The sequence below is a fragment of the Scatophagus argus genome, chromosome 5, assembly GCF_020382885.2.
Source record: "Scatophagus argus isolate fScaArg1 chromosome 5, fScaArg1.pri, whole genome shotgun sequence".
In the NCBI taxonomy this organism is placed as follows: Eukaryota; Metazoa; Chordata; class Actinopteri; family Scatophagidae; genus Scatophagus; species Scatophagus argus.
The window spans coordinates 14,039,689-14,052,117 of NC_058497.1; the positions used below are offsets into that span (position 1 = coordinate 14,039,689).

Consider the following 12,429-nt stretch of genomic DNA (forward strand, 5'->3'; position numbering starts at 1 on the left):
TGCCCACTTTGCAATGATGCCTCCAAAAAATCCGAAAATCTAGCTGGATGAAAAGCTTAACAGTCTCTCTCACTTTACTGTGGAGTAAAAAATACAGGCGGACTAAATATTAGATGCCCTTTAGCCAAGAAATCAACAATGATTTTCAAGGTCAGAGAAAGAGAAAATGTGTATGTGAAAAAAGACTGATATCAGACAAAAAGACAAGAAAGACTAAAGATTAAAGTCCCAATGACCAAGGATGCTCAGACATAAATAACTCCTACGAACGAAGCGAGAGGAAGCAGAGCAGGGCTTTCCGACATCAACAAACCCAGCTTGATTCCCCGAGGGTCAGGAAACGACCAATAACGGAGAAGATGAGAGTGAGGGAGTGGAGTTAGTACATCTGCAACTGCGCCCACCACCCCACCCCCCACCCATTCTCTAATCCCTGATGGTATTATCTAAAAGTGTCTGCAAGAGTAATAAATTCCTTTTCCAGGTCAAAAGGAGGCAGCCTTTCCCTGCCCTCTCACCTTCCTCTGTCTCTGTTCACTAACATTTCACTCCATCTGAGTACTGTTAAAATGATTTACTCTGTGTCTGTAATCCACAAAGGCCAGTTAACATACCCATACTCCATTTTTACTCTACTCTTCATCTTTTAGGTGAGTGACTCCCCACCCTGGGGTGCAGGAGCCTTCAGGAGGTTCAATTCAAAAGGTTCAAAATTTGAACAGAGGCTGAAATAATTAACATACTAACATGCATAACAGGAGATCATTACACCTGACACCTTTGCAGCTATAACAAATTAGATTAATTAAAGAGTTTGGTCTAGACCTGCTCAAATTGGAAAGTGTCATGAGATAACTTTTGTTGTGAATTGGCGCTATATAAATAAACTGAATTGAATTGAATTGAATTAACAGCTTCCACTCCTCTGGGAAGGCTTTCCACAAGATTTTGTAGTGTAGTGATCAAATTTTTGCCCACTCATGCAGTAAAGCATTTGTGAGGTCGGAACACTGATGTTGGACAGAAAGATCTGGCTCACAATTCTGTTCCAGTTCATCCCCAAAGGTGTTTGATGGTGTTGAGGTCAGGGCTCTGTGTGGGCCACTCAAGTTCTTCCACACCAAACTCATCCAACCATGTCTTTATGGACTTTACTTTGTGCACTGGGGAACAATACAGCCATGCTGGAATAGCAAAGGGCCTTCCCCAAACTGTTGCAACAAAGAAGCACAGCATTGTCCAAAATGTCTTGCTGTGCTGAAGCATTAAGATTTCCATTCACTGGAAGTAAGGGTCAAGCCCAACCCCTGAAAAACAGCCCCATACCACATGTGAATTCAACAATAAAGAGGTGTGTCCCAATACTTTTGTCTATATAATATACAGTATATGTCAATGACATGTGCTAACATACTGATGTTAAGCAGGTGTAATTTTTACCATGTTCACCATCTTAAATTAGCATGTTAGCATGCTAACATTCGTTAATTAGCATTTGCCATAATAGCAAATGCTAACGTGAGCCAAAAAAATTAGACAAGCAAACCTCCTTACTGAAACATGGTTCAAGATAAAAAGGCAATGAGATTAGAGTTCTTCAATGGGCCACGAGGGTCTGTAAAAGATTTCTTTAGCAATCCATCCATCCAGTAGCTGAAATATTTCAGTTTGGATTAAAGTTCCCAAAGCCACGCACACTAAAATAAATATATTTCTTTTTCTGACATTTCATTATTTCGCTTTTTTTTTGTAAATTATTAGGTAGTTTAACTTACAAAAAATATCTGAAAGGAGGAAAAAAATCTGAGAAGGAAAAATTACTCCCACTACATGAGCAACATGTTACAATTTAGGTTAAAAAAAATAGAAAAAATAAAAACATTAATTTAAATCTGTGCTAGGATTACATATTTAAATTTAGTGGAAATGTAAAATGTTTAAGTACGTTTGCATGTAGGATTGAAATAATTTTTTAAAATTATGTTATGCCAAATGATTTATCCATGTGCTGCTCTCCAGTAGTCTGCTATTATTCATATTTATTATTCCCAATGAAATTATCTCATTGGACAGTTTCATGATGTAATATGTTTTTGAAGGACTTCCTTGCTTCCTATTTATCTTGCTGGCAGAACTGACTCAGGTCAATACCTTACATGATTCATTCTTCCCCAGTTGATATGAATGAGCTGTAGCTGAAAGAGAAAAACATCAGGTCTGAGTGAATGAATGCAATTAGATTCCCTGAGGGACTTAAGTGCTGAAGAGGCTGAAAATCATAATATACTGAGCGAGAAGTAAGGACTCGTAGGTGCCTGAATGAATGAGAAAAGCCTCATCTGCATGTAATCTTTCAGCATATATGGTAGGTAAATAAAAATACTACGGTGTATCGTGTTTTTCTTTTTTTAATGTGGGTTTACACTAAAGCTAAAAGTTGATCCACAGAAAACTGATCTACAACTATTTCAATAACCAATTCAAAGTTCCAGTCATATTTGGAGCAACTTGTAAAATAAGAGGATTTGCTGCTTTTCCTGGTCTTGTATGATAATAAATTAAACAAAATTGAGTTTTAGACTGTTGTTCGGGCAACATAAGACATTTGTAGACAAAAGCACATGTTAAGGAGAGATGGAAATTAATTGGCAATAAATAGAAATTGTAGTTGCTGCAGTTTATATATATATATATGTATATATATATATATATATATATATATATGTATATATATATATCAAATCCTCACTAAAGAATATTTGGCATTTTGATTATCGAATATGTGTAGCACGTGTGTGAAGCTGCTATATACAAAGATGCAGCTCTTGTATTTCATTTATTCTCTGATCTCAGGGTGACTCCTTTAAAAAACAAGCCCTCGATAGCCTCACGGTGAAATGAAACCAAACCACAATTTAATATGACGCCCACACAAACCTTGCTCTTCGCCATACTCTGGTCAGCATTTTATGTTGGTGTGTGTGTATGTGTGTGTGTGTGTGTGCAGGCGCATGAAGCCACGGGTCATTAAATGACGTGAGGGCTGACACTGCAGCAGGAAGCAGAAGCGGTCAAAAGGAAACCGTGTGTGTGTTCTGGAGGAGGTGTGAGTGGGTTTGTTACTAAATGACAGAGGCTAAGCTGAAGGTTTTACGAGGAACCACACCTCTCTCTCTCTCTCTCCCACACACACACACACACACACACACACACACACACACACACGTTTCCTCATTAATTATTAAATCTAAAATGTGTCAAGCTCAGACACCAATCCATCTCCTTTCTATCTGCAAAGACAGCAGAAACACTTTTGAGTGCTTCTGATCAATAAGCCCATACACCAGTCAGCCCTAAAGTAAAATCAAGAAAAGAACACAATAAACGTCAAACGTACGGACTCTGAAACAAATGTGTCAACCTCACAGACAAAGAGAATTGACAACCTCTGGGAAAGAGACGAGGGGGTTGTCGTTTAAAGACACACACACAAACACACACAAACACACGTCAAGTCAAGCTGAGGAAATGGCAGACATGTCTGGGGGAGACCCCTCTCTTAAGACATAAATAGATGGAGGTTTCTGGTCCAGTGCCAACATTTTCCACAGCTGATATTTTCCAAAAAATGTCAGGATTTCCCACACGGAGTCGGAATTAATCTACCCGTGTGACTAAACTACACACTCACCAACAAGTCCACCTCTTAGACAGCTGAATTAGTTTGGTTTGATTCATTTGTCGCTCACACATTAACACACACACATTCAAGGACACGTTCATTCCATTCCCACGCACCCCTTTTTGTTCCCCCCATCTTACCAACCCCACTCCTCCCCCTCCCTCCTACTTCGCCATGGCAACATATAATGCCATAGCGATGATGTCACCCTCTCACATAAAAACAGAGGCATTACCTCATCACCTCATGCTTTCAAACCCTTTGCCCTAACAAACACAAGCTCAGCAGCAGTTACTCAGGCATTAAACTCCAGTATTTGGTATTTGCTAGACTTAAATAAAATGCAGCAGAGGAAAGCAGGTGGTGCATTTTAAACAGTAGCTATAATGGCGCCCTCTGTGGCCTTGGCTCTGCACTGGCTGCCGAACAGGCCGAGGGAGCCAGTCTCTCCTTTCGTGGCCCGGCGGTCTATTCAGCTGGTAAACAGGAGCCCTGGCAGACTGTGAGTAAATGATGTGCACGACAGCAGTTTCCTTTGTGACTGTTAAGCTGCCCTGACTGACAGTCAGTCTGAGGCCGTCTCACTTGTTCCACTGCGGGGAAGCGATAAAAGGTTTCAGCGAGCTCTGGGAACCATGATGATTGTTGTTCAGCAGGACTTAGCAGAGCTCCTATTCATTATCAGGGCTCTTTAACTAAGTAGCTTCAAGCTTAAACACAAACAGAGGCTACCAGTACAGGACATGAACCTGGTGGTGGGTGAAGAGGTGAGTCACTCAGTAGGGCAGAGCAATTAGGATTAAGAATGCAGAATTGAATGAACAATAAATATAACTGGGAATCCAACAAACTTTTTGATTTATCTTACAGGTGATGTGCTTCAGAGAGTCTTCACATCTGCACGGATGTTATGTTAGAGGTTATCGTTGCTTACATTGACACGATGTCGGTGCAAGTCAGGGACAGAGAAGAAACTTTTCTTCTACAGTTCATCTTCAGCAAGTACGAAGACATCTGACACCTACCAACAGCATGTAAGGCCACAGACAGACCCAGCACTGATAAAGTGCAGGCAGATGTGAACCGGTCAGCACTCTGTAGTCTCCCAGTCTGGGAGAAAGGCATATGTTCTTACCAGGAAGTTAGAGGAGTTTTACAGCAAGCGACATGGGTTAGATGGGTTAGACATCTGGATGTGAATACTAAATCAAAAAACACACATGTAGGTTACATCCATAACGCCAGAACTTGGGTGTTATAGAGGAATGAATACAGTTTCAGAATGAGACATGAGTAACGGAGTAATGTGCTTAAAGGCTTATCAGAAACCCCATAATTTAGCAGGAAAGTCACCATGTGTGCCTTTGTGTGCCAGTGTCAACAGATCTTGATGACACTTGACCGAACTCCATCTGTCTGATACAGCTGAAAGCTGAATTTGTGCAGCTTGACTGTCACATGATCTTCGGTGCACCAATTACAGAAAACAAAATCATCAAGTCCAGTCTACTGTAATACAACATGATGAAAGTAATGTCATTCATGTCAAAAAGCCACGCAATCAAGATCAGCATCCGTATTTTAGCTATTCAATAATTCAATAAGACAATGGATGTTTTTGCATGACACTGCAGTTTAAATTGTCTGAACGCTGACAACCCTTTCGATGAAAGGATCAAGGTCAAATACAAAAGTGACAGGACACACAGAATGGAGAAAAAACGAGAGCGTTAATCTTCCTTTCTTTAATCACATGCAGGTTTTAAAGTTTATCTGCTCCTTACGCAAAACGACAAAATTGAATTTTCAAAGTGTGATTAAAGTGCTGTAGCGAAAGCCAAAGGTTGGAGCGCAGGAACAGGTGATTAATCAAAACACACAGGACGACTCCGCACCCCTCTCATCAGATTTATAGCAGATCTGAACCCTGGGAGGAAGAGGAGTGGAAACACAAAGTGTGACTGAGAAACGACAAGATTCAGGAAAATAAAATATCGAATGTTATAAACGTTTATGTGGTGGACTGCAGGCAAACAACACACACATATTTCTCTTATTAGGTTTGCTCTTAACTCACTCAACTCATGTATTTCTGATTTTAAAATAGCTCTTAAAAACAAAACCATTCATGTGGTGTTGAATTAAGTTTTATATCTTGCTGAAATATATTAATACCTAACAGCTAAAAGTGTGTACAGTAGGAAAGGTTCAATTTTATCAGGAAGGTCTGGGAAAGAACAAGTATTGATGAATCCTAATAGAGCGTGAACATGTGGAGTGACTTTTCCACTTCCTTTTTACATACAAATGTACACACACACACACACCGTGTTAAATTAAAGCCAAGCACTGCAAATGTAAAAGGGTTTGGTTCTCTGTCGTGCTTTGAACAAAGAGGAAAAAGAGGGAAGTCGCTACCAGACATGAAGTTTGTGGATCCAGAAAGACAGAAGTGTGACCGACGAGTGCTCTGACATTAGAGAAGTGAGAGACAACTCCAGAGCCTGTGTATTAACAGACTTTAGATTTGAATGAAGACAGTGAATGTAATTTCTGTATTTTACAGAGTGAATACCAAACTTTCATTTGTCATTTATATTCCTGTCGGTTTATGAGCTTTTGTGAGACAACATGAGGGTAAAAACAGTAAAACAGTCAGCTGACCAATCACAGAGCAGATCATCAGTATATCTGTTTGTATATATCTATATTTATATTGTGCATTTACACCTTTAGTCAAGACAAATTCCTTGTGTGTGGAAATAAAACTGACTGATTCTGAGCGTCAGTACTGATGAGTTTGGTGAAGGCCTGACGCCATATAGTTAATTAAAAAGAAAGGGTGCTTTTATTTGTCTTGTGTGATTTTATATTGAATATTTTGGGGGTTTTGAAGAACTGTGATGGGCATTTTTCAAGTTTCGGATATTTTATAGACAAATATATTCAGCATCGCACTGAGAAAATGATTGGAAGATTGCTCAATAACAAAAATAATAATCCTCAAACTTCAGTTCAAAGTTGATTACATTAAAAGTGTTGCTTGCTTTACTTTGTTTATTTGACAAAACAATAGCACATCAATTATTAGTTGGTTAACTGATTAGCTGATCAAAAGATATGACAGTCTGCTATTATGATAATCATTTAAGTCACTTTTTTTTCAGCAAAATCTAAATCTAACATTCATATAAAATAAAAGCAAATCTAATATTTTTCACAGATTTCTTATGTTTTTTTAATAGACCAAATGATTATTCATTTGATTGGACAGATTAATTAATAAAGTCCTAAATGTGCTCAAAATACACACCTATAAATGAATGACGACTAAACAAACTCCATCTACTGAGGAAGACTGTATGATACAACCAAAAGCCCTGGAACAAGTGAGTAAGTCACTTTAAGTTCAGTTTCAGTGGTCCACTTACTTTGTGTGTTGTCTCTTGGCTGACATGTCACCCGTGGGAGAGACGGTCTTGTTTAGACAGACAGAAGACGGATCTGACGTTTAACTCATGCAGCTCCACCAGCCTCGCTGTCACAACCGTCAATGACCGTCTCTGTCTCTCTGCGCTCGTCCTCTGCCTTCAACTACTTCCTCTCCCACTGCAGCTGCACGGGAGGGAGGGGGGGGTCAAGGCTCTTCAGCAGCTATTTCCTGCCCGGTGCCCGATTTTCCTCATGGCTGCTCAGCTCCTCATATTTAACCTCTTGAAGACCATGTGCAGACCCCGCCCTTGAAACGTGAACTGCCCATTTCCTGGCCCTCTTCAACGCATTTAAAGATTCTTCTCAAATCTAATTTCCTATTACACTTCATCTACTAAAGCCGTCCCACCTCCTCTCAACTCATTTGACTTAACCTCCTCGTAGGAGTCCTAAGAGGCTTTGTTTACTGAGGATGAGGGTTCAGCCTCATTCAGAGATACTCAAAGAGGTCTCACTTTGGCCTTGCTGATGAACTGACTGGGCCCGTACAGTGAATCAGATGATATTGGCTGATTGTTAATATATTCTGCATGTTTTTGCTTTAGTTTGTCCCACATGTTAGACATTAGCAGACGGTAATGTCACTTTTCTTAACATGTGATACATTGTGATAGTTAACATTAAAGATTCGAAATGACTGCAGCTGACCAACGAACCCAAACATTGCAAATTTCCTTTACGTTACATGTATTTTCCCTCATCATCACTTCAAATCAACAACCTCGAGAACATATTTAGTAATGTCTCCTTTCTATGCTCATGCTTTTTATGCATTTATTTGAGAGATAAACTTATTTTTTTTACTTTACAGATTAAGACATTTAAAACTTCAAATTAAAAATATGACGTTTCCACCAAAGGGACGTATTCATTTAAATAATTGTTTCAGGCTGAAAGAGGTAAAAAATCAATCCAATATTTCACAGAAACACTTAAAAAAAAAAAACGTCCAAAAACTGAATACGCAGCAGGACTTTGTTTTTCCTGTCTTTCCTCTCCTGTTAGTCGTGTCATGACCCCTTGGATTTTTCTCCAGACAAAATCACCTGGCTGGACATAAAGCAGATAAAACGAGCTCCACCTCAACCTGCTACAACCATAACATGATAACTACACACACTACCAATGCTTTTAGCAGTTATGCTATACATGATAACAGATGTTTTACTGCGGAAAGAGTACTTTGACTTTTGACACATTTTGTCCATTTTGTTGGTACTAATAATCCTTCTGTACTTTAACTTTAGTAGGATTTTGAATGCAGACCCTTTATTTAAAATGTCGTATTTCTTTACATTAAGGTACTGACACTTTTGCCTAATTTAAGTATCTGACCGGCGATGTTTGCTAATTACACGAGTCCATGTCATTTCGAGACGGAGGTGGATTCCCAAATGAACATCTCAGCCACGCGTCACCATGGCAACAATCTCCATACATCATTATACATACATACATACATGTAGCACCAAGCTGCTAAAACAGCCAGGTGACATTTCTGTAATCACAGTCAGTTTATAGTTCTCATACATTTTTTAAATCTCTGTTACATGGCCAAATATGTTGACTTTTCTTTCTGCCAGTCGAAAGTGTAAACAATCTGCTCACAGCAAACACCTCATGCTAATCTTTACATCATTTTAATGACTTTAATCTCATTTAATCTCTGTGACTCACAGTGTCCTATTTAACGCAAAAAATGAAATATGACTATTTTGTTTGTAACTCGGCTGACATTATTATTATCATTACCTCCACAGTCCAAGGTGATCTATTCAGACTGCTTGCTTTATTCAAAGATACTGCAGTTTTATTGCAGTCGTTATGGATGCTAACTGGACTCCATAACAACTTCATAACAACTGTTTTCACAGTCTCACCTCGTTACTAAACCACCAACACTGTGAGATTTATTTTCTGACTCAGCGAATAATCCGACACGCCGTGAATCATCCGCAGCCTCCTGCAGCTTCTGTCACCAGGCAGAGTTCGTCTGCAGGTAGAAACGGCTGAGTCACTGCAGCCTTTCACGTTGTCTGTTTGGGAGCCGCTTCGCTGTATCACACAGCTGCAAGGCAAGATGCGATGCAGATAAGATTTTCACTAAAAAATGATCCAATCCAGACAAACTGCGCACTGTTTCCACACAACAATCAGAGACGTGCCTGTAATACTGGTCCTGCAGAGGGACAGATGGAGACAGAAATGTGTCCCGTTTGTAGGCTTTTGGCTTGTCCTTGAGAAATTTTTGCTAAATGGTTTGAACTACATGCTTCAGTACAGTCGTGCGTTTGTTCTACGACAGCTGAACATGTAAGTTAATGAGGAAACACTGTGCATTGTCAGAAAGCATATTTTTCATCATACACGTCACCAGTAGATGCACACTGGATGTAAAAAAGTGCTAACAAAGCACAAGCCTCTGTAGTCCTGTGAGACGACGGTTGGGGCGGTGAGTGTCAGGCAAAAAGAGTTTTACCAGGAGCAGTTCAGTGCTGCACTGTACTGCGGAGAGACTGCAGCATGGGGCAGAGCACGAGGAAAAATCAAAAACATGTTCAGAAAATGCTGATTTTCCAAAGCCGTTTTATTATTAATGTCACAACAAAATAGTGGAAATGAACGTGAGGAAATCAATTTGCAATAATCCTCTCATTCCGACAACATGTAACTTAAATAATGATTGTATTGTAGCCTAATGAAGAATTTGAAAGGTAAATTCCCTACAGCCAATAAGAAACATGAAACCAAAAGGATCACATGGGATGCTAATAGGCATAAGACCAGAAATCCTCTCAGTCTTTACTCCATGGAGGCAATGCGAGGAGGTCACAGTGATGCTGCACACCTTCTTAAGACATCTGATGTCTTTGCACAAATGTCAGGAGGCACTTTCACTCAATCCCCTCAAATCCACACTTGAAGGCATAAAACCTCACACTGTGAAGCATGTGGAGTCCTTGTGGCCTTTTCAGAAACAACGAATAAAATTATTAAAAATAATCAAACCCTGTGTGATGTAAAAAGGAAAGCAGAACTGTCAGAAATATACAAATAAAAAAAACAGTGACAGGACAGCAGATATTACCCACAGCTGTTATTGATAGCTTATTATTAATTAGCAGTAGCAATTAGAAAGTCTGTGGGATGCAGTGGAATAAGCCAAATCCAGCCTCCCACCAGGTGAGGCCTCTGACCTGAAGGCCCCACCTGACCTGTCGGGGGAAGGGACACAGGACCTGTGGTGGTAGTTTTTGGTCACCGGCGTAGGAATGTTGGTGGGGCCTTTCACCAGTGTTTATATATAGAACTTGTCTGGTCATTATAACGCTGCACTCAACAACTAAACAAGATTATCTAAGTCACAGTATTTGCCTCATTTCAAAGGAAAACTGTGAATGCTCACAAAGTCAGTCTGTAAACTGTCATGTGATGCTGCTGACAGTCTGGGTCATAATTTTAACGTTTGGCTTTGTTTTCTTCCGGATAACTCACATTAGTTTCCAGTAAAACCTGCGCGACTGTATGATTGTATGGCCTCTTATCTCAGATCTCAGGAAATAATGTGGTGAGTACAATGTTATCATAAATAGGCTTGAGGGCCACAACTATAAAAATCATTTAAAGTTGTGATAAAGTATAATTACAGTAGGAACAGAAAGCTATTTTCTGAGGAGATTTTTTCTTTTTTTTGCACCCAAGGGACTCCTACAGCCTCCAAATAACTCTACGGGCACTTGAATTTTGCATCCCCCACTTCTCTTATCATCCCCACTTCCTTTTCACTGGAGTAATGCTCCATTGCAGCACCGAGCCCTGCAGTTAAATTTTCCACAAAAATTTTCCTTGTCTGACTAGCGAAGCCATGTTTAATCCTCCTTTTCCATGACAATCCTGCTCTCCCTCAGGATTTGGATCTGGGTCCAAAAAAAATGATTCCCTCTCATTTCTAGACACGTTCTGGCAAGGAAACATCAGGGTGATTTCACTTTTTAGGAGACTCCAACACCCTTTACAGCTTTAATTACTCACATGGCTTCACTCTCGCTAATTGAACAGTTCTGGTGAGTGTTGTGCCACTATATGGTGGGCAGAAAGGCTTCGAGCTGCAGGCTGATATCTGACACCTCAGAAGGAGTGTGAGGGAGCTGGCACAGCGTTTGAACCAGCTACATAACACTCTTCTGCACCTACTGACGAAATTTATTGTCAGTCAGAGTACAAAGTGCATAAATATGCACACAAACAAAAGGTGTGAAATGAGTTCACACATAAACGCACTCAAAAGAGAGAAACGCAAAAATTCTATCCAAAACACTTCACTGAGACCTGTGCCTGTCTGTAACACATTACATTACACAGACTTTCATTAACCTTAACCTAAACCTTAACCTTCAGCCTAAAATTTAGATTATGGGGACTTGCATTTTGTCCCCATAAGGAAGGTGAGTCCCCACGGGTAAAACAGTAAAACACATCCACACACACACACACACACACACACACACACCACAAAACCATTGTGGACTCTGCCCTGTGTACAGATACTCTCCTCAAATTTCCCATTCAGACATCCGGCCGGGGGAAATCATTAATGACACCACACAGCGAGCGCCAATCTGTCCGCCAGCTCAGTGAAAGGAGGAGCAGTGGTGCATCAAAGTCATCAGTCACTTGAGTCAGCTGGGTCTAAAAACTAAAGCTTTAAAAATAAAAAAGAAAATGTGATGGTGTGCAGCTGGAGGTCACCTGTCACCTGTAGGCTAGTGGCTTAAGGCTACATTGGCTGCAGCTAGGCATAACACATCGAAATGTGAACTGAGAGTGGTGAAGTTGCATTATGGGCAATGTAGGTTTTGACATAGAGGACAAATGTGAGGAATAAAAAAGGACGATATCTCTGGTCCTACAGCGTTTTAAACTGTCAACCATGAGTCCGATATTGTTATGGGAGCCAGTAGAATATTATTGACTTTACCTTTAAATTATAGCTTTCTCTTTTCAGGAAGTTCAGGGTAAACAACAAAAACAAGAGACTGATGGTTTCAGGTTGCTTTTTTTTATCTCCTGCTCATCAGATATCATGTTAGCTTGATGAAAAAGGTGTGGATATTACATAAGAGCATCAGAAACAAAAGCTGCAGCAGCATCAACAACTATGTCCTATTAAAAACACCGTATAAAGAACCAAAACCGGCCTTCTTTCAAAATAAACAGCATCACTACTGGGAATTAGCAGTCGTAGAGCCGGGTGA

The 12,429-nt window shown here is 40.0% G+C and overlaps 1 protein-coding gene across 2 annotated transcripts in view; it reads right to left on the minus strand.

Moving 5' to 3' along the window:
• Window positions 1–12,429, minus strand: part of limk1a (LIM domain kinase 1a) — a 45,110-nt gene that overhangs the window by 27,370 nt on the left and 5,311 nt on the right. Inside the window, exon 1 of one of the 2 annotated variants that reach the window (XM_046388962.1) lies at window positions 7,114–7,622. The exons of the other annotated variant lie outside the window; for it this stretch is intronic. Within the exon in view, the coding sequence (XP_046244918.1) occupies window positions 7,114–7,139 (26 nt within the window). The 5' untranslated portion in view covers window positions 7,140–7,622. Of the gene's footprint in view, window positions 1–7,113; window positions 7,623–12,429 lie in introns of those variants that run through there. 2 annotated transcript variants of the gene reach the window in all.